The sequence below is a fragment of the Oncorhynchus mykiss genome, chromosome 25, assembly GCF_057628025.1.
Source record: "Oncorhynchus mykiss isolate SJ-2025 chromosome 25, ASM5762802v1, whole genome shotgun sequence".
In the NCBI taxonomy this organism is placed as follows: domain Eukaryota; kingdom Metazoa; phylum Chordata; class Actinopteri; order Salmoniformes; family Salmonidae; genus Oncorhynchus; species Oncorhynchus mykiss.
The window spans coordinates 396,735-418,801 of NC_143046.1; the positions used below are offsets into that span (position 1 = coordinate 396,735).

General features: G+C 48.2%; 1 protein-coding gene across 1 annotated transcript in view; it reads right to left on the minus strand.

The window, feature by feature from the left end:
- Positions 1 to 17,821: 17,821 nt before the first annotated feature.
- LOC110504460 (cysteinyl leukotriene receptor 1-like) overlaps positions 17,822 to 22,067 on the minus strand; it is a 30,376-nt gene continuing 26,130 nt past the window's right edge. The window contains exons 3-4 of the mRNA XM_021583218.3: positions 21,394 to 21,579; positions 17,822 to 21,158 (exon numbers count right to left, since the gene is read on the minus strand). Of these exons, the coding sequence (XP_021438893.2) occupies positions 20,325 to 21,158; positions 21,394 to 21,579 (1,020 nt within the window). The 3' untranslated portion in view covers positions 17,822 to 20,324. The remainder of the gene's footprint in view (positions 21,159 to 21,393; positions 21,580 to 22,067) is intronic.

Below are 22,067 nucleotides of genomic sequence, written 5' to 3' on the forward strand. Positions count from 1 at the left end.
CGGTGGTTAATTTAGACCCTTTAGTACTCTGGTTAATTTAGAACCTTTAGGACTCTAAGGAGCGGTGGTTAATTTAGACCCTTTAGGACTCTGGGGGGGGGGGGGGCAGGGGTTCATTTAGACCCTGTAGGACTCTAGGGGGCGGTGGTTAATTTAAACACTCTAGGGGGGTGGTGGTTAATTTGGACCCTTTAGGACTCTAGGGGGGCGGTGGTTAATTTAGTACCACTTTAGGACTCTAGGGAGGGCAGTGGTTAATTTAGACCCTTTAGGACTCTAGGGGGGGGGGTGCTGTGATTAATGTAGCCCTTTTAGGACTCTAGAGGGGGGCAGTGGTTAATTTAGACCCTTTAGGACTCTAGGGGGCAGTGGTTAATTTAGACCCTTTAGGACTCTAGGGAGCGGTGGTTAATTTAGACCCTTTAGGACTCTTGGGGGAGCGGTGCTTAATTTAGACCCTTTAGGACTCTAGGGGGAGCGGTGGTTAATTTAGACCCTTTAGGACTCTAGGGGGGCGGTGGTTAATTTAGACCCTTTAGGACTCTAGGGGGCTTTGGTTAATTTAGACCCTTTAGTACTCTAGGGGGAGCGGTGGATCATTTAGACCCTTTAGGACTCTAGGGGGCGGTGGTTAATTTACACCCTTTAGGACTCTAGGGGGCGGTGGTTAATTTAGACCCTTTTGTACTCTAGGGGGAGCGGTGGTTAATTTAGACCCTTTAGGACTCTAGGGGGAGGTGGTTAAATTAGGCCCCTTAGGACTCTAGGGGTAGTGGTGGTTAATTTAGACCCTTTATGACTCTAGGGGGAGCGATGGTTAATTTAGACCCTTTAGGACTCTAGGGGGCATTGGTTAATTTAGACCGTTTAGGACTCTAGCGGGCGGTTGTTAATTTAAACACTCTAGGCGGGTGGTGATCAATTTGGACCCTTTAGGACTCTAGGGGGCGGTGGTTAATGTAGACCCTTTAGGACTCTAGGGGGGCGGTGGTTAATTTAGTACCCCTTTAGGACTCTGGGGGGGGGGCGGTGGTAAATTTAGCCCCTTTAGGACTCTGGGGGGAGGAGGTGGTAAATTTAGCCCCTTTAGGACCCTAGGGGGGGGAGGGGCAGAGATTAATTTAGCCCCTTTAGGACTCTAGGGGGCGGTGGTTAATTTAGGCCCCTTAGGACTCTAGGGGGAGCGGTGGTTAATTTAGACCCTTTAGGACTCTGGTTAATTTAGACCCTTTAGGACTCTAGGGGGCATTGGTTAATTTAGACCGTTTAGGACTCTAGCGGGCGGTTGTTAATTTAAACACTCTAGGCTAGGGGGGTGGTGGTCAATTTGGACCCTTTAGGACTCTAGGGGGCGGTGGTTAATGCAGACCCTTTAGGACTCTAGGGGGGCGGTGGTTAATTTAGTACCCCTTTAGGACTCTGGGGGGGTGGTGGTAAATGTATCCCCTTTAGGACTCTGGGGGGGGGGGAGGTGTTAAATTTAGCCCCTTTAGGACTATGGGGGGGGGGGGGTTGTTAAGTTAGACCCTTTAGGACTCTAGGGAGGGCAGTGGTTAATTCAGACCCTTTAGTACTCTAGGGGGAGCGGTGGTTAATTTAGACCCTTTTGGACTCTAGGGGGAGCGGTGGTTAATTTAGGCCCTTTAGGACTCTAGGGGGGCGGTGGTTAATTTAGACCCTTTAGGACTCTAAGGGGGGGGAGGGGATTCATTTAGCCCCTTTAGGACTCTAGGGGGCAGTGGTTAATTTAGACCCTTTAGTTCTCTAGGGAGCGGTGGTTAATTTAGACCCTTTAGGACTCAAGGGGGAGCGGTGGTTAATGTAGACCCTTTAGGACTCTAGGGGGAGCGGTGGTTAATTTAGACCCTTTAGGATTCTAGGGGGAGCGGTGGTTAATTTAGGCACTTTAGGACTCTAGGGAGCGGTGGTTAATTTAGACCCTTTTGTACACTAGGGGGAGCGGTGGTTAATTTAGACCCTTTAGGACTCTAGGGGGCGGTGGTTAATTTAGATCCTTTAGGATTCTAGGGGAAGCGGTGGTTAATTTAGACCCTTTAGGATTCTAAGGGGAGCGGTGGTTAATTTAGACCCTTTAGGACTCTAGGGAGCGGTGGTTAATTTAGACCCTTTAGGACTCTAGGGGGGCGGTGGTTAATTTAGATCCTTTAGGACTCTAGGGGGCGGTGGTTAATTTACACCCTTTAGGACTCTAGGGGGCGGTGGTTAATTTAGACCCTTTTGTACTCTAGGGGGAGCGGTGGTTAATTTAGACCCTTTAGGAGTCTAGGGGGAGGTGGTTAAATTAGGCCCCTTAGGACTCTAGGGGGAGCGGTGGTTAATTTAGACCCTTTATGACTCTAGGGGGAGCGATGGTTAATTTAGACCCTTTAGGACTCTGGTTAATTTAGACCCTTTAGGACTCTGGTTAATTTAGACCCTTTAGGACTCTAGGGGGCATTGGTTAATTTAGACCGTTTAGGACTCTAGCGGGCGGTTGTTAATTTAAACACTCTAGGCTAGGGGGGTGGTGGTCAATTTGGACCCTTTAGGACTCTAGGGGGCGGTGGTTAATGCAGACCCTTTAGGACTCTAGGGGGGCGGTGGTTAATTTAGTACCCCTTTAGGACTCTGGGGGGGTGGTGGTAAATGTATCCCCTTTAGGACTCTGGGGGGGGGAGGTGTTAAATTTAGCTCCTTTAGGACTCTAGGAGGGGGGGGGCAGTGATTAATTTAGCCCCTTTAGGACTATGGGGGGGGGGGGGATTGTTAAGTCAGACCCTTTAGGACTCTAGGGAGGGCAGTGGTTAATTTAGACCCTTTAGTACTCTAGGGGGAGCGGTGGTTAATTTAGACCCTTTTGGACTCTAGGGGGAGCGGTGGTTAATTTAGGCCCTTTAGGACTCTGGGGGGGCGGTGGTTAATTTAGACCCTTTAGGACTCTAGGGGGGGGGGGGGGATTCATTTAGCCCCTTTAGGACTCTAGGGGGCAGTGGTTAATTTAGACCCTTTAGGACTCTAGGGAGCTGTGGTTAATTTAGACCCTTTAGGACTCTAGGGAGCGGTGGTTAATTTAGACCCTTTAGGACTCTAGGGAGCGGTGGTTAATTTAGACCCTTTAGGACTCTAGGGGGGGGGGGGGGGTGGTTAATTTAGACCCTTTAGTACTCTGGTTAATTGAGAACCTTTAGGACTCTGGGGGGGCAGGGGTTCATTTAGACCCTTTAGGACTCTAGGGGGCGGTGGTTAATTTAAACACTCTAGGGGGGTGGTGGTTAATTTGGACCCTTTAGGACTCTAGGGAGGGCAGTGGTTAATTTAGACCCTTTAGGACTCTAGGGGGGGGGGTGAGTTGTTCATTTAGACCCTTTAGGACTCTAGGGAGGGCAGTCGTTAATTTATACCCTTTAGGACTCTAGGGGGGACAGGGGTTAATTTAGACCCTTTAGGACTCTAGGGAGCGGTGGTTAATTTAGACCCTTTAGGACTCTAGGGGGAGCGGTTGTTAATTTAGACCCTTTAGGATTCTAGGGGAAGCGGTGGTTAATTTAGACCCTTTAGGATTCTAGGGGGAGCGGTGGTTAATTTAGACCCTTTAGGACTCTAGGGGGGCGGTGGTTAATTTAGACCCTTTAGGACTCTAGGGGGCGGTGGTTAATTTAGACCCTTTAGGACTCTAGGGGGCGGTGGTTAATTTAAGCCCCTTAGGACTCTAGGGGGAGCGGTGGTTAATTTAGACCCTTTAGGACTCTGGTTAAATTAGACCCTTTAGGACTCTGGTTAATTTAGACCCTTTAGGACTCTAGGGGGCATTGGTTAATTTAGACCGTTTAGGACTCTAGCGGGCGGTTGTTAATTCAAACACTTTAGGGGGGTGGTGGTCAATTTGGACCCTTTAGGACTCTAGGGGGCGGTGGTTAATTTAGACCCTTTTGTACTCTAGGGGGAGCGGTGGTTAATTTAGACCCTTTAGGACTCTAGGGGGAGGTGGTTAATTTAGGCCCCTTATGACTCTAGGGGGAGCGGTGGTTAATTTAGACCCTTTCTGACTCTAGGGGGAGCGATGGTTAATTTAGACCCTTTAGAACTCTAGGGGGCATTGGTTAATTTAGACCGTTTAGGACTCTAGCGGGCGGTTGTTAATTTAAACACTCTAGGCTAGGGGGGTGGTGGTCAATTTGGACCCTTTAGGACTCTAGGGGGCGGTGGTTAATGCAGACCCTTTAGGACTCTAGGGGGGCGGTGGTTAATTTAGTACCCCTTTAGAACTCTGGGGGGGTGGTGGTAAATGTATCCCCTTTAGGACTCTGGTGGGGGGAGATGGTAAATTTAGCCCCTTTAGGACTCTAGGAGGGGGGGGGGCAGTGATTAATTTAGCCCCTTTAGGACTCTGGGGGGGGGGAGTTGTTAATTTAGACCCTTTAGGACTCTAGGGGGAGCGATGGTTAATTTAGACCCTTTAGGACTCTGGTTAATTTAGACCCTTTAGGACTCTGGTTAATTTAGACCCTTTAGGACTCTAGGGGGCATTGGTTAATTTAGACCGTTTAGGACTCTAGCGGGCGGTTGTTAATTTAAACACTCTAGGGGGGTGGTGGTCAATTTGGACCCTTTAGGACTCTAGGGGGCGGTGGTTAATGCAGACCCTTTAGGACTCTAGGGGGGTGGTGGTAAATTTAGCCCCTTTAGGACTCTGGGGGGGGAGGTGGTAAATTTAGCCCCTTTAGGACTCTAGTGGGGGGGGCAGTGATTAATTTAGACCCTTTTGGACTCTAGGGGGAGCGGTGGTTAATTTAGGCCCTTTAGGACTCTATGGGGGGCGGTGGTTAATTTAGACCCTTTAGGACTCTAAGTGGGGGGGATTCATTTAGCCCCTTTAGGACTCTAGGGGGCAGTGGTTAATTTAGACCCTTTAGGACTCTAGGGAGCGGTGGTTAATTTATACCCTTTAGGACTCTAGGGAGCGGTGGTTAATTTAGACCCTTTAGGACTCTAGGGGGAGCGGTGGTTAATTTAGACCCTTTAGGACTCAAGGGGGAGCGGTGGTTAATGTAGACCCTTTAGGACTCTAGGGGGTGCGGTGGTTAATTTAGACCATTTAGGATTCTAGGGGGAGCGGTGGTTAATTTAGGCACTTTAGGACTCTAGGGAGCGGTGGTTAATTTAGACCCTTTTGTACACTAGGGGGAGCGGTGGTTAATTTAGACCCTTTAGGACTCTAGGGGGAGCGGTGGTTAATTTAGACCCTTTAGGACTCTAGGGGGAGCGGTGGTTAATTTAGACCCTTTAGGACTCTAGGGGGGCGGTGGTTAATTTAGACCCTTTAGGACTAGGGGGGCGGTGGATAATTTAGACCCTTTAGGACTCTAGGGGGCGGTGGTTAATTTAGACCCTTTAGTACTCTAGGGGGAGCGGTGGTTAATTTAGACCCTTTAGGACTCTAGGGGGCGGTGGTTAATTTAGGCCCCTTAGGACTCTAGGGGGAGCGGTGGTTAATTTAGACCCTTTATGACTCTAGGGGGGGCGGGGGTTAATTTAGATTTAGGTAAATTTAGCCCCTTTAGGACTCTGGGGGGGGGGGAGGTGGTAAATTTAGCCCCTTTAGGACTCTAGGGGGGGGGGGGGGGCAGTGATTAATTTAGCCCCTTTTAGGACTCTAGGGGGGGGGCAGTGATTAATTTAGCCCCTTTAGGACTCTAGGGAGGGCAGTGGTTAATTTAGACCCTTTAGGACTCTAGCGGGAGCGGTGGTTAATTTAGACCCTTTAGTACTCTAGGGGGAGCGGTGGTTAATTTAGACCCTTTTGGACTCTAGCGGGCGGTGGTTAATTTAAACACTCTAGGGGGGTGGTGGTTAATTTAGACCCTTTTGGACTCTAGCGGGCGGTGGTTAATTTAAACACTCTAGGGGGGTGGTGGTTAATTTTGACCCTTTAGGACTCTAGGGGGCGGTGGTTAATGTAGACCCTTTTCGACTCTAGGGGGGGGGCGGGGTTTAATTTAGACCCTTTAGGACTCTAGGGGGCGGTGGTTAATTTAAACACTCTAGGGGGGCGGTGGTTAATTTAGACCCTTTAGGACTCTAGGGGGGCGGTGGTTCATTTAGACCCTTTAGGACTCTAGGGGGCGGTGGTTAATGTACACCCTTTAGGACTCTAGGGGTGCGGTGGTTAATTTAGACCCTTAAGGACTCTAGGGAGCGGTGGTTAATGTAGACCCTTTAGGACTCTAGGGGGCGGTGGTTAATTTAGTACCCCTTTAGGACTCTGGGGGGGGGGGGGTGGTGATTAATTTAGCCCCTTTAGGACTCTAGGGGGGGGGGCAGTGATTAATTTAGCCCCTTTAGGACTCTAGGGGGGGCAGTGGTTAATTTAGACCCTTAAGGACTCTAGGGAGCGGTGGTTAATGTAGACCCTTTAGGACTCTAGGGGTGCGGTGGTTAATTTAGTACCCCTTTAGGACTCTGGGGGGTGGGGGCGGTGATTAATTTAGCCCCTTTAGGACTCTGGGGGGGGGGGGGGGGCAGTGATTAATTTAGCCCCTTTAGGTCTCTAGGGGGGGCAGTGGTTAATTTAGACCCTTTAGGACTCTAGGGAGCGGTGGTTAATGTAGACCCTTTAGGACTCTAGGGGGAGCGGTGGTTAATTTAGACCCTTTAGGACTCTAGGGGGGGGAGGGGGTGGATAATGTAGACCCTTTAGTACTCTATGGGGAGGTAGTTAATTTAGTACCCCTTTAGGACTCTGGGGTGTCGGTGGTTAATTTTGGAGCCTTTAGGACTCTAGGGGCGGTTGTTAATTTAGACCCTTTAGGACTCCAGGGGGGTTGGGGGTTAATTTAGACCCTTAGGACTCTAGGGGACGGTGGTTAATTTAGACCCTTTAGGACTCTAGGGAGTGGTGGTTAATGTAGACCCTTTAGGACTCTAGGGGGAGCGGTGGTTAATTTAGACCCTTTAGGACTCTAGGGGGGACGGGGGTTAATTTAGACCCTTTAGGACTCTAGGGGGAGCGGTGGTTAATTTAGACCCTTTAGGACTCTAGGGGGGTTGGGGGTTAATTTACACCCTTTAGGACTCTAGGGGGCGGTGGTTAAACACTCTAGGGAGGCGGTGGTTAATTTAGACCCTTTAGGACTCTAGGGGGAGCGGTGGTTAATTTAGACCCTTTAGGATTCTAGGGGGAGCGGTGGTTAATTTAGGCACTTTAGGACTCTAGGGAACGGTGGTTAATGTAGACCCTTTAGGACTCTAGGGGGGAGGTGGTTAATTTAGTACCCCTTTAGGACTCTGGGGGGGGGCGGTGGTAAATTTAGCCCTTTTAGGACTCTGGGGGGGGGGGGGCGGTGGTAAACTTAGCCCCTGTAGGACTCTAGGGGGGGCGGTGATTCATTTAGCCCCTTTAGGACTCTAGGGGGGGGGGGGGCGGTGGTTAATGTGGACCCTTTTTGACTCTAGGGAGCGGTGGTTAATTTAGACCCTTTAGGACTCAAGGGGGAGCGGTGGTTAATTTAGACCCTTTAGGAATCTAGGGGGAGCAGTGGTTAATTTAGACCCTTTAGGATTCTAGGGGGAGCGGTGGTCAATTTAGACCCTTTAGGACTCTAGGGGGGGCAGTGGTTAATTTAGACCCTTTTGACTCTAGGGAGCGGTGGTTAATTTAGACCCTTTAGGACTCTAGGGGGAGCGGTGGTTAATTTAGACCCTTTACGACTCTAGGGGGAGCGGTGGTTAATTTAGACCCTTTAGGACTCTAGGGGGAGCGCTGGTTAATTTATACCCGTTAGGACTCTAGGGGTGGGCGGTGGTTAATTTTAGACCCTTTAGGACTCTAGGGGGCGGTGGTTAATTTAGACCCTTTAGGACACAAGGGGGCATGGGTTAACTTAGATCCTTTAGGACTCTAGGGGGCGGCGGGGGTTAATTTAGACCCTTTAGGACTCTGGGGGGGGGGGGGGGGGTGGTAAATGTAGCCCCTTTATGACTCTAGGGGGTGGGAGGCGGTGATTAATTTAGCCCCTTTAGGACTCTAGGGGGGGCAGTGGTTAATTTAGCCCGTTTAGGACTCTAGGGAGGGCAGTGGTTTCACTCTGATGGGAGGACTAGGGTATGGAGAATACCATGAGTACATGTATCCATCATGTTGTTCACTCTGATGGGAGGACTAGGGTATAGAGAATACCATGAGCACATCATGTTGTTATGGGAGGACTAAGGTATGGAGAATACCATGAGTACATGTATCCATCATGTTGTGATGGGAGGACTAGGGTATGGAGAATACCATGAGTACATCATGTTGTTATGGGAGGACTAGGGTATGGAGAATACCATGAGTACATTTATCCATCATGTTGTGATGGGAGGACTAGGGTATGGAGAATACCATGAGTACATCATGTTGTTATGGGAGGACTAGGGTACGGAGAATACCATGAGTGCATCATGTTGTTATGGGAGGACTAGGGTATGGAGAATACCACGAGTACATGTATCCATCATGTTGTGATGGGAGGACTAGGGTTTGGAGAATACCATGAGTACATCACGTTGTTATGGGAGGACTAGGGTATGGAGAATACCATGAGTACATGTATCCATCATGTTGTGATGGGAGGACTAGGGTATGGAGAATACCATGAGTACATCATGTTGTTATGGGAGGATTAGGGTATGGAGAATACCACGAGTACATGTATCCATCATGTTGTTATGGGAGGACTAGGGTATGGAGAATACCATGAGTACATCACGTTGTTATGGGAGGACTAGGGTATGGAGAATACCATGAGTACATGTATCCATCATGTTGTGATGGGAGGACTAGGGTATGGAGAATACCATGAGTACATCACGTTGTTATGGGAGGTCTAGGTTATGGAGAATGCCATGAGTACATGTATCCATCATGCCGCGTGTCAACATTGCAGGCTGGTGGTGTGTTTTCATGGCACACATTGGGCCCCTTGATAAAAGTGGAGCAACCTTTGAATGACACAAGATATCTGATCAATGCCAATCAGCTGCGTCCCTTCATGGCAGCAGTGTATCCATCTGCAAATAGATTTTTTCAACAGGATAATGCCCCATGCCACAAGGTGAGGACTATACAGGAATGGTTCCACAAGCATGACAGTGAATTCTGCTTACAGCAGTGGCCTGCCCAGTCACCAGATGTCAATACAATTGATCATCTGTGGGATGAGATGGAACGAGCTATTTGGAGTAGAGATCCACTACCAACCAACTTGACACAACTATGGGAAGCATTGGAGTCAACATGGGCCAGCATCCCTGTGGAGCACTTTCGACACCTTGTAGAGTGCATGCCCTCAACAAATTGAGGCTGTTCTGAGGGTACAAGGGGGTGCAACTCAATATTAGGAAGGTTTTCCTCATGTCTTGTACACTCAGTTTATACTTCCATTCCGAGCTACCTTCAGACGAGGCTTGTGGGTGTTCTAGATCAAACCAACCAACGTGTTCGTGAGAATATCACCTTTCCATAGTGGGGTCATATTATTGTGTAGTGCAAACTGTTCTGACGCTACAGATTGAAGTTGCAGATCGGTGGTACCGACTTCAGACATGGGGGTCGTAGAGTAAAATGGAGAACACTATAGTGTTTGTAAGAGTCTCATCTTTCCATATTGTGGTCATTATTTTCTAGGCCAAACCGTTGGGATGCTACAGACGTTTTTGTAAGAAAACTGATTTTCAGGAAGTCTCATGCACTGACAAACACCACTGTGGCTTTGCCACCTTTCACCGCAGATGCGGAAGGCCGCAACTTAAAGCCTGATGTTGATGTGATGTATTATGCTAACTAGATGTCAGTGGGTGCGCAGACATCAACTCTAGGGGGTTAACGGTTGACAACAAAAAGATCTTGCAGCACATCCATATAGAATTGCAAATTACTCAGATACAGAGATACACCAAAGCACACTACATACTCACACATTAAAACTAAAGCCTGTATACTCACGTCGTCAGTGATACAGATATATATGATTCTGTCATGGCAGATGTAGTGGAAGAGATAGCTGAAGGAGAAGACAACATGCTCAGTCAGATAGATACTCAGTCTGATTTGATCTTCACGGTCACATTAACATACATACACTACAAGTAGAACAGGACTATCCAACTCCAGGCGGATATGTGTGTGGCTGTCTGAGTGTTTTCCCTACCTGCCATGGCTGTAGGTGAGCTTGTTGTTCTCGGATGGTATCTTAGCTAGGATCTGTTCTGTCACCTCCAGGAAATTACCGCCACACCACGCATGTTTCGCCAGGATGGTGCTGCTGCGGGCAACCACTGCAAACAGGATCGCCATGGTTGTGGACAGGGTCAGGGAGTGTGGTGGATGTACCTGTACCAGACAGGGGGAGACAGGCCAGGGAGAGAGGGGGGAGTGTGGTGGATGTACCTGTACCAGACAGGGGGAGACAGGCCAGGGAGAGAGGGGGGAGTGTGGTGGAGGTACCTGTACCAGACAGGGGGAGACAGGCCAGGGAGAGAGGGGGGAGTGTGGTGGAGGTACCTGTACCAGACAGAGGAAGACAGACCAGGGAGAGAGAGGGGGAGTGTAGTGGAGGTACCTGTACCAGACAGGGGGAGACAGGCCAGGGAGAGAGGGGTGAGTGTGGTGGAGGTACCTGTACCAGACAGGGGGAGACAGGCCAGGCCAGACGGTGAACAGATCACCAGATGGAATCCAAGCAGCAGTTCAGCAGGCAACAGGAGCAGGTGTCACACCCACTTGGGAGAAGCTTTTATTTCTGGAGGCAGATTTCTTATAGAAAATGACAGTGACTGGTCTTTGAACAGCAGGAGGGGGGCTTCAGAGGACGCTTCAAATACTCCTGACACTAGTTGGGCCCAAAGGCCTTTTACGTCACACCTTAGTGCAAAATAAAATTTTATCTGGCATGTCCTTGCAAGCCTGGCAGCCTCAACTCAGCATTCAGTCCCCATTAAGTAAAATATATCATTGTAATGTACTTTCATTTAGCTTTTTCTTCTTTTCTTTCAAAATAGCATCAGACCAAACACTACTCACTCAGTTCCAGGTTGGATGGTGTCCTCAGGTCTCTGCTTTGTTGTTTGCTAGAGCACCCTTCATGTAACTTGGAAAAATAAAATATTGGTAGCAGTAATCTCTCCTGATAATTTTGGTCAAAATCAGGTTGTTGGTTTGGAGTTTTGATCTGGAGCGGCCATGCTGTGGAGGGTAGCATCCTGCATATGTCCCTGCCCCAAAAAATCTAAATCTATCCTTTTGTAAAAAAACATGTTAAATAATGTGAGAGCATTATGCTGTGTATGATCCTGCTGTAGTCTTCCTCTATCCATCTATACCTGCTCTCCTCACCGTGACCTCTGACCCATTCTTCTGTCCTCACCATGACCTTTGACCTCCGACCCATTCTTCTGTACTCACCGTGTTCTCTGACCACTGAGGGAATTAAAGACTTCTATATGCTGACTGACTGGTGTGTACACTGTAGACTACTATGAGTTAGTGGTTGTTACATGCAGTGTCATACGCTGGCCACTGGGTGTCCCCAAACATTCATATGATGATAGTTACCAGACAGTTCAGGTCAAACTTTATTCACATACTGGTATAAGACACTGTCCAATAATAAATACATATCATCAGAACGCGCACACACACACACACACACACACACACACACACACACACACACACACACACACACACACACACACACACACACACACACACACACACACACACACACACACACACACACACACACACACACACCTCCATTATATACAGTATACATACTCAGTTTATTAGGTACACCACCCCTTTCACGATTTCATTTCACGATAATGAAATTGCTGCTACAGACAGTGAGTCACGTGGTCGTGGCTTGCTATATAAAGCAGGCAGGCATTGAGGCATTCAGTTACTGTTCGATTGAGGTGACCTAAGCGATTTTGAGCGTGGTATGATTGTCGGTGCCATGCGTGCAGGTTCCAGTTTCCGACCTCTTGGGATTTTCAGGCACGCCAGCGTCTAGGGTTTACAGAGAAGGGTGCGACAAACAAAAAACAGCATAGAGTCAGCGGCAGTCCGGGGGGCAAAAACAGCATAGAGTCAGTCCGGAGGGCAAAAACAGCATAGAGTCAGTCCGGAGGGTAAAAACAGCATAGAGTCAGTCCGGAGGGCAAAAACAGCATAGAGTCAGTCCGGAGGGTAAAAACAGCATAGAGTCAGTCTGGAGGGCAAAAACTGCATAGAGTCAGTCCGGAGGGTAAAAACAGCATAGAGTCAGTCTGGAGGGCAAAAACAGCATAGAGTCAGTCCGGAGGGCAAAAACAGCATAGAGTCAGTCCGGAGGGTAAAAACAGCATAGAGTCAGTCCGGAGGGCAAAAACAGCATAGAGTCAGTCTGGAGGGCAAAAACAGCATAGAGTCAGTCCGGAGGGCAAAAACAGCATAGAGTCAGTCCGGAGGGTAAAAACAGCATAGAGTCAGTCCGGAGGGCAAAAACAGCATAGAGTCAGTCCGGAGGGTAAAAACAGCATAGAGTCAGTCTGGAGGGCAAAAACAGCATAGAGTCAGTCCGGAGGGCAAAAACAGCATAGAGTCAGTCCGGAGGGCAAAAACAGCATAGAGTCAGTCTGGAGGGCAAAAACAGCATAGAGTCAGTCCGGAGGGCAAAAACAGCATAGAGTCAGTCTGGAGGGCAAAAACAGCATAGAGTCAGTCTGGAGGGCAAAAACAGCATAGAGTCTGTCTGGAGGGCAAAAACAGCATAGAGTCAGTCCGGAGGGCAAAAACAGCATAGAGTCAGTCCGGAGGGCAAAAACAGCACAGAGTCAGCGGCAGTCAGGAGGACAAAAACAGCATAGAGTCAGTCTGGAGGGCAAAAACCGCATAGAGTCAGTCCGGAGGGCAAAAACAGCATAGAGTCAGTCTGGAGGGTAAAAACAGCATAGAGTCAGTCCGGAGGGCAAAAACAGCATAGAGGCAGTCTGGAGGGCAAAAACAGCATAGAGGCAGCGGCAGTCCGGAGGGCAAAAACAGCATAGAGTCAGTCTGGAGGGCAAAAACAGCATAGAGTCAGTCTGGAGGGCAAAAACAGCATAGAGTCAGTCCGGAGGGCAAAAACAGCATAGAGTCAGCGGCAGTCTGGAGGGTAAAAACAGCATAGAGTCAGTCCGGAGGGCAAAAACAGCATAGAGTCAGTCCGGAGGGCAAAAACAGCATAGAGGCAGTCTGGAGGGCAAAAACAGCATAGAGTCAGTCTGGAGGGCAAAAACAGCATAGAGTCAGTCTGGAGGGCAAAAACAGCATAGAGTCAGTCTGGAGGGTAAAAACAGCATAGAGTCAGTCTGGAGGGTAAAAACAGCATAGAGTCAGTCTGGAGGGTAAAAACAGCATAGAGTCAGTCTGGAGGGCAAAAACAGCATAGAGTCAGTCTGGAGGGTAAAAACAGCATAGAGTCAGTCCGGAGGGCAAAAACAGCATAGAGGCAGTCTGGAGGGCAAAAACAGCATAGAGTCAGTCTGGAGGGCAAAAACAGCATAGAGTCAGTCTGGAGGGCAAAAACAGCATAGAGTCAGTCTGGAGGGTAAAAACAGCATAGAGTCAGTCCGGAGGGTAAAAACAGCATAGAGTCAGTCCGGAGGGCAAAAACAGCATAGAGTCAGTCCGGAGGGCAAAAACAGCATAGAGTCAGTCTGGAGGGCAAAAACAGCATAGAGTCAGTACGGAGGGCAAAAACAGCATAGAGTCAGTCCGGAGGGCAAAAACAGCATAGAGTCAGTCCGGAGGGCAAAAACAGCATAGAGTCAGCGGCAGATTTGTACTGTGTGTGCAAACCAAATTGATGGATTTTTTACACACCACAGTAAAACAGTATCCCATTACGCCTTTCAAAACCTTGTCATGCGTCTTTTGTATTAAATGAAAGCAACTTTTGCTTTTGTACTTACAATACCATCAGGCTTGATTGATCTGTATTTGTCTTGTAACGCAGTGCATGCCTGTAATTTCCTTAAAACTTGACTTTAAAAAAAAATATGTAATTGAGAAAAATGATCAGAATAACATATATTTCTGGGGTCAGTAAGTAACAACATGTGTTGGACACAGTAGCTCAGATAAAGAGCCTGATTTATGGAACTGGTAGCTGTGGAATATTGACATAAGCTCAGAACCACTTGTTTCAAACATGGTCCACTTGTGTTTCAAACATGGTCCTGTTTTATCAACTGCTGTGCTGACCAATGGACAGTCCATTACTTCCTGTCAAAATAATACTTAGCTTAAAATTGTTTGTACTTGTATTTATTGTTGAAATAAAGAGAGTGACGCAACAACATTTACAATAGGCCGATATCTAAAAATACGTACAGCCAAATTACTGATATATACATGTAATGAACACGATGGGTGACAGAGAGCTGGTTTCAAGCCCAGGGTGCAGCAGGTGTTTATTGCAAAGGACCACAGGAGGAGGCAGGTAGCTGGGTCCAGGGGCAGTCAGAAGGTCATACACAGGGGGTCCAAACAGGCAACAGTACAGGCAGGGAAAAATGTTAGTAATGTAGTCCGGGAGATCAGGTCATAGGTTGATAACAGGAAATCCAATAGGCTAAAGTACAGGCAGGAAGTAGGCAACAGGCATCGTTAGTGAGGCAGGTAAAAACTATCATACACGGGAGGAGTAAATCACAGGAAACCCAGTGCTCTGAAAGCCATGTGTCACAAAACAAATAATACCTCACAGTGATGGGGTGCAAAGAACTGAAGTAAATAGTGTGTGATAATGACATACAGGTGTGTGAACAGGTGATCAGAATTCAAGTGATTGGGATCTGCAAAGTGAGCTGCGTTCAGGGGATCTATGTGTTGGAGAGTGAGCTGCGTTCAGGGGATCTATGTGTTGGAGAGTGAGCTGCGTTCAGGTGATCTATGTGTTTGAGAGTGAGCTGCGTTTAGGAGATCTATGTGTTGCAGACTGAGCTGTGTTCAGGAGATCTATGTGTTGGAGAGTGAGCTGCGTTCAGGGGATCTATGTGTTGCAGAGTGATCTGCGTTCAGGCGATCTATGTGTTGCAGAGAGAGCTGCGTTTAGGGGATCTAGGTGTTGGAGAGTGAGCTGCGTTCAGGGGATCTAGGTGTTGTAGAGTTAGCTGCGTTCAGGGGATCTATGTGTTGCAGAGTGAGCTATGTTCAGGGGATCTATGTGTTGCGGAGTGAGCTATGTTCAGGGGATCTGTGTGTTGCAGACTGAGCTAAGTTCAGGGGATCTGTGTGTTGGAGAGTGAGCTGCGTTCGGGGGATCTATGTGTTGCAGAGTGAGCTAAGTTCGGGGGATCTGTGTTGCAGAGTGAGCTGCGTTCATGGGATCTATGTGTTGTAGAGTTAGCTGCGTTCAGGGGATCTATGTGTTGGGGAGTGAGCTGCGTTCAGGGGATCTATGTGTTGCGGAGTGAGCTGCGTTCAGAGGATCTATGTGTTTGAGTGTGAGCTGTGTTCAGGGGATCTATGTGTTGGAGAGTAAGCTGCGTTCAGGGGATCTATGTGTTGCGGAGTGAGCTGCGTTCAGAGGATCTATGTGTTTGAGAGTGAGCTGTGTTCAGGGGATCTATGTGTTGCAGAGTGAGCTGCGTTCAGGGGATCTATGTGTTGCAGAGTGAGCTGCGTTCAGGGGATCTATGTGTTGCAGAGCGATCTGCGTTCAGGGGATCTATGTGTTGCAGAGTGAGCTGCGTTCAGGGGATCTAGGTGTTGGAGAGTGAGCTGTGTTCAGGAGATCTATGTGTTGGAGAGTGAGCTGCGTTGGGGGATCTATGTGTTGCAGAGTGATCTGCGTTCAGGCGATCTATGTGTTGCAGAGTGAGCTGCGTTCAGGGGATCTTTGTTTGAGAGTGAGCTTCATTCAGGGGATCTATGTGTTGGAGAGTGAGCTGCGTTCAGGAAATCTATGTGTTGCAGACTGAGCTTCGTTCAGGGGATCTATGTGTTGGAGAGTGAGCTGCGTTCAGAGGATCTATGTGTTGGAGAGTGAGCTGCGTTCAGGGGATCTATGTGTTGCAGAGTGAGCCGTGATCCGGGGATCTATGTGTTGCAGAGAGAGCTGCTTTCAGGGGATCTAGGTGCTGGAGAGTGAGCTGCGTTCAGGGGATCTATGTGTTGGAGAGTGAGCTGCGTTCAGGAGATCTATTTGTTGCAGAGTGAGCTGCGTTCAGGGGATCTATGTGTTGGAGAGTGAGCTGCATTCAGGGGATCTATGTGTTGGAGAGTGAGCTGCGTTCAGGGGATCTATGTGTTGGGGAGTGAGCTGCGTTCAGGGGATCTATGTGTGGCGGAGTGAGCTGCGTTCAGAGGATCTATGTGTTTGAGAGTGAGCTGCGTTCAGGAGATCTGTGTGTTGCGGAGTGAGCTGCGTTCAGAGGATCTATGTGTTTGAGAGTGAGCTGTGTTCAGGGGATCTGTGTTGCAGAGTGAGCTGCGTTCATGGGATCTATGTGTTGTAGAGTTAGCTGCGTTCAGGGGATCTATGTGTTGCAGAGTGAGCTATGTTCAGGGGATCTATGTGTTGCGGAGTGAGCTATGTTCAGGGGATCTGTGTGTTGCAGACTGAGCTATGTTCAGGGGATCTGTGTGTTGTAGAGTTAGCTGCGTTCAGGGGATCTATGTGTTGGGGAGTGAGCTGCGTTCAGGGGATCTATGTGTTGCGGAGTGAGCTGCGTTCAGAGGATCTATGTGTTTGAGAGTGAGCTGTGTTCAGGGGATCTATGTGTTGGAGAGTGAGCTGCGTTCAGGAGATCTATGTGTTGGAGAGTGAGCTGCGTTCAGGGGATATATGTGTTGCAGAGTGAGCTGCGTTCAGGAGATCTATGTGTTGGAGAGTGAGCTGCGTTCAGGGGATCTATGTGTTGCAGAGTGATCTGCGTTCAGGGGATCTATGTGTTGCAGAGCGATCTGCGTTCAGGGGATCTGTGTGTTGCAGAGTGAGCTGCGTTCAGGGGATCTAGGTGTTGGAGAGTGAGCTGCGTTCAGGGGATCTAGGTGTTGGAGAGTGACCTGCGTTCAGGGGATATATGTGTTGCAGAGTGAGCTGCTTTCAGGGGATCTATGTGTTGCAGAGTGAGCTGCTTTCTAGGGATCTATGTGTTTGAGAGTGAGCTGCGTTCAGGTGATCTATGTGTTCGAGAGTGAGCTGCGTTCAGGAGATCTATGTGTTGCAGACTAAGCTGCGTTCAGGAGATCTATGTGTTGGAGAGTGAGCTGCGTTCAGGGGATCTATGTGTTGGAAAGTGAGCTGCGTTCAGGGGATCTATGTGTTGAGAGTGAGCTGCGTTCAGGTGATCTATGTGTTTGAGAGTGAGCTGCGTTTAGGAGATCTATGTGTTGCAGACTGAGCTGTGTTCAGGAGATCTATGTGTTGCAGAGTGATCTGCGTTCAGGCGATCTATGTGTTGCAGAGAGAGCTGCGTTCAGGGGATCTAGGTGTTGGAGAGTGAGCTGCGTTCAGGGGATCTAGGTGTTGTAGAGTTAGCTGCGTTCAGGGGATCTATGTGTTGCAGAGTGAGCTATGTTCAGGGGATCTATGTGTTGCGGAGTGAGCTATGTTCAGGGGATCTGTGTGTTGCAGACTGAGCTATGTTCAGGGGATCTGTGTGTTGGAGAGTGAGCTGCGTTCGGGGGATCTATGTGTTGCAGAGTGAGCTATGTTCAGGGGGATCTGTGTTGCAGAGTGAGCTGCGTTCATGGGATCTATGTGTTGTAGAGTGAGCTGCGTTCAGAGGATCTATGTGTTTGAGAGTGAGCTGTGTTCAGGGGATCTATGTGTTGGAGAGTAAGCTGCGTTCAGGGGATCTATGTGTTGCGGAGTGAGCTGCGTTCAGAGGATCTATGTGTTTGAGAGTGAGCTGTGTTCAGGGGATCTATGTGTTGGAGAGTGAGCTGCGTTCAGGGGATCTATGTGTTGCAGAGTGATCTGCGTTCAGGGGATCTATGTGTTGCAGAGCGATCTGCGTTCATGGAATCTATGTGTTGCAGAGTGAGCTGCGTTCAGGGGATCTAGGTGTTGGAGAGTGAGCTGCGTTCAGGGGATCTAGGTGTTGGAGAGTGAGCTGCGTTCAGGGGATCTATGTGTTGGAGAGTGAGCTGCGTTCAGGGGATCTATGTGTTGGAGAGTGAGCTGCGTTCAGGTGATCTATGTGTTTGAGAGTGAGCTGCGTTCAGGAGATCTATGTGTTGCAGACTGAGCTGTGTTCAGGAGATCTATGTGTTGGAGAGTGAGCTGCGTTCAGGGGATCTATGTGTTGCAGAGTGATCTGCGTTCAGGCGATCTATGTGTTGCAGAGTGAGCTGCGTTCAGGGGATCTTTGTTTGAGAGTGAGCTTCATTCAGGGGATCTATGTGTTGGAGAGTGAGCTGCGTTCAGGAAATCTATGTGTTGCAGACTGAGCTTCGTTCAGGGGATCTATGTGTTGGAGAGTGAGCTGCGTTCAGAGGATCTATGTGTTGGAGAGTGAGCTGCGTTCAGGGGATCTATGTGTTGCAGAGTGAGCTGCGTTCGGGGGATCTTTCTGTTGCAGAGTTAGCTGCGTTCAGGGGATCTGTGTGTTGGAGAGTGAGCTGCGTTCGGGGGATCTTTGTGTTGCAGAGTGAGCTGCGTTCAGGGGATCTGTGTGTTGGAGAGTGTCCTGCGTTCAGGGGATCTAGGTGTTGGAGAGTGAGCTGCTTTCAGGGCATCTATGTGTTGCAGAATGTGAGTTGGAAGCAGACGTTACAATACACCACCATTCAAAAGTTTGGGGTCACTTAGAAATGTCCTTGTTTTTTAAATAAAATAACTTTTTTTACCATTAAAGTAAACATCAAATTGATCGGAAATACAATGTAGACATTGTTAATGTTGTAAATGACTATTGTAGCTGGAAATGGCAGATTTTTTATGGAATATCTACATAGGCGTACAGAGGCCCATTATCAGCAACCATCACTCCTGTGTTCCAATGGCACATTGTGTTAGCTAATCCAAGCGTATAATTTTAAATGGCTAATTGATCATTAGAAAACCGTTTTGCAATTCTGTTAGCACAGCTGAAAACTGTTGTTCTGATTAAAGAAGCAATAAAACTGGGTTTCTTTAGACTAGTTGAGTATCTGTAGCATCAGCATTTTTGGGTTCGATTACAGACAAAAAATGGCCAGAATCAAAGACCTTTCTACTGAAACTTGTCAGTCTATACTTGTTCTGAGAAATGAAGGCTATTCCATGTGAGAAATTGCCAAGAAACTGACGATCTCGTACAACGCCATGTACTACTCCCTTCACAAGGAGTAGGTCTCTGTCCAGTGATTTTCTCATTGGGAAACGATATTTCTTAGGAACTTGTTTTCAGTTCCTACCGCTTCCACTGGATGTCACCAGTCTTTGGAATTTGGTTGAGGTTATTCCTTTGTGCAATGAAGAAGTACGGCCATCTAGGAACTGCGTAACACTGTTGAGAGTTGCGCAAGACTTGAAAAGTAGCTTGGTTTGTTGTCTTCCTGTATTGAACACCGATAGACCTGTCTTCAATTTGATCGATTATTAACGATTATTAATACCTAAAGTTGTATTACAAAAGTAGTTTGAAATGTTTTGGCAAAGTTTACAGGCAACTTTTTTAATATTTTGTAGTGATGTTGCGCTAATTTGGAAGCAGTTTTTTTCTGGATCAAATGCGCCAAATAAAATTGACATTTTGGATATATATGGACGGGAATTAATCAATCAAAAGGACAATTTGTGATGTTTATGGGACATATTGGAGTGCCAACAAAAGAAGCCCCTCAAAGGTAAGGCATGTTTTATATTTTATTTCTGCTTTTTGTGTAGCGCCTGCAGGGTTGAAATATGCTACCCTCTTTGTTTACTGTTGTACTATCATCAGATAATAGCTTCTTATGCTTTCGCGGAAAAGCCATTTTAAAATCTGACATGTTGGCTGGATTCACAACGAGTGTAGCTTTAATTTAGTATCTTACATGTGTGATTTAATGTTAGATTTTTATATAATTTTAATTGAATTTGCCGCTCTGCATTTTCCCTGGCTTTTGGCCAAGTGGGACGCAAGCGTCCCCTAAACCATAAGAAGTTAAATAGTACCCACAAAACACCAGTCTCAATGTCAACAGTGAAGAGGCGACTCCGGGATGCTGGCCTTCTAGGCAGAGTTGCAAAGAAAAAGCCATATCTCAGACTGGCCAATAAAAATAAAATATTAAGATGGGCAAAAGAACACAGACACTGGACAGATTAACTCTCTTTCTTTCTCCCCTATAGCTTGTTCCCCTCCCCAGGAGTGGCTGTGCGCTTTGTCTCTGCTGTGCTGGGTAGGACCGGTTCTCTCTCTCTCTTTGTTCCCCTCCCCAGCGGTGGCTGTGCCCCCTGTCTCTGCGGTTGTCTCTGTGTCCTGATAGTGGACCTGAAGCTTGACAGGCGTCGTCTGAAGCCCTCTCCAGAGAAGAAGTAGAGCAGGGGGTCGAAACAGGAGTTGGAGGCAGCCAGACAGAGTGTCACCACCACACTCTTCTGCATGTACACCAGCTCTGAACAGGAAGTGGCAGTCTGGGACAGGAAGCTGAGGTGGACGGAGCGCTGGATGTGGTACGGCATGAAGCACAGCAGGAACGCCAGCATCACAATGACGATCATTCGGATAGCCTTAGACCCCGCCCCCTTCTGGCGCTGTGCAGTATGTTGCCGTGACAGCAGGGCCCGAATGATCCCGACGTAGCACAGCAGGATGACCAGGAAGGGAAGGACGAAGCCCACAGCCAATGATAAGTAGTTGAGCATGATGAGCTTCTTAAGCCCGCCCCCTGTTCTGCGCTCTGGAGGCTCGAAGCACTTGGTCTTATTGGTGGCTGGGTGGAGGTGTTGACCAGTCATGAGGAAGGGGGAGGAGACAGTGCAGATGAACACCCAGATACAGACACACACCAGACGGGCACGACGCTCTGAGACCAGGCGCAGGTTCTGCACGGGGAACACGATGGCGAGGAAGCGTGTGACGGACATGGCAGTCATGAAGAACACGCTGCAGTAGAGGTTCACGTAGAGGGCATAGGACGAAAGTCTGCACAGGAAGTCTCCCAGGTTCCAATGACCCTGAGGGAGAGGGTCAACCACAACAATCATTTATTTTAATAGCATCTTAAAGACCGGGATTCATTCAAAGGTGCATTGTTGACAATGTTTCCCCGAAGTAAAATACCTGTAAAAGTCAAGTGAAATGCGCATGTCGACAACTCACCTTTGATTAAGTTTGGCCAAAACTATGTTACAGAGCACAACCCCCCCCCCCCCCCCCCCCCCCGGAAACAAGAGGTAGAAATAGTCCTACCTTATTAACGTAGTAGAGGACCCGTAGGGGCAGGGTGGAGACACACAGCAGGTCGGACACGGCCAGGTTCAACATGTAGATGTGGAACGCAGAACGCTGACGGAACGTTTTAACCAGAACCAACAAGGCGAACCCATTACCGGCCAGGCCGAACACAGTGATGATAGAGTACACCGTAGAGTACACCTGGAGAGACAGAAACACCTGGTAACAAACAGATACACAAACAGATACACCTGGAGAGACAGAAACACCTGGTAACAAACAGATACACAAATAGATGCACCTGGAGTGACAAACACCTGGTAACAAACAGATACACAATTAGATGCACCTGGAGAGACAAACACCTGGTAACAAACAGATACACAAATAGATGCACCTGGAGAGACAAACACCTGGTAACAAATAGATAAACCTGGAGAGACAGAAACACCTGGTAACAAACAGATACACAAATAGATGCACCTGGAGTGACAAACACCTGGTAACAAACAGATACACAATTAGATGCACCTGGAGAGACAAACACCTGGTAACAAACAGATACACAAATAGATGCACCTGGAGTGACAAACACCTGGTAACAAACAGATACACAAATAGATACACCTGGAGAGACAAACACCTGGTAACAAACAGATACACAATTAGATGCACCTGGAGAGACAAAC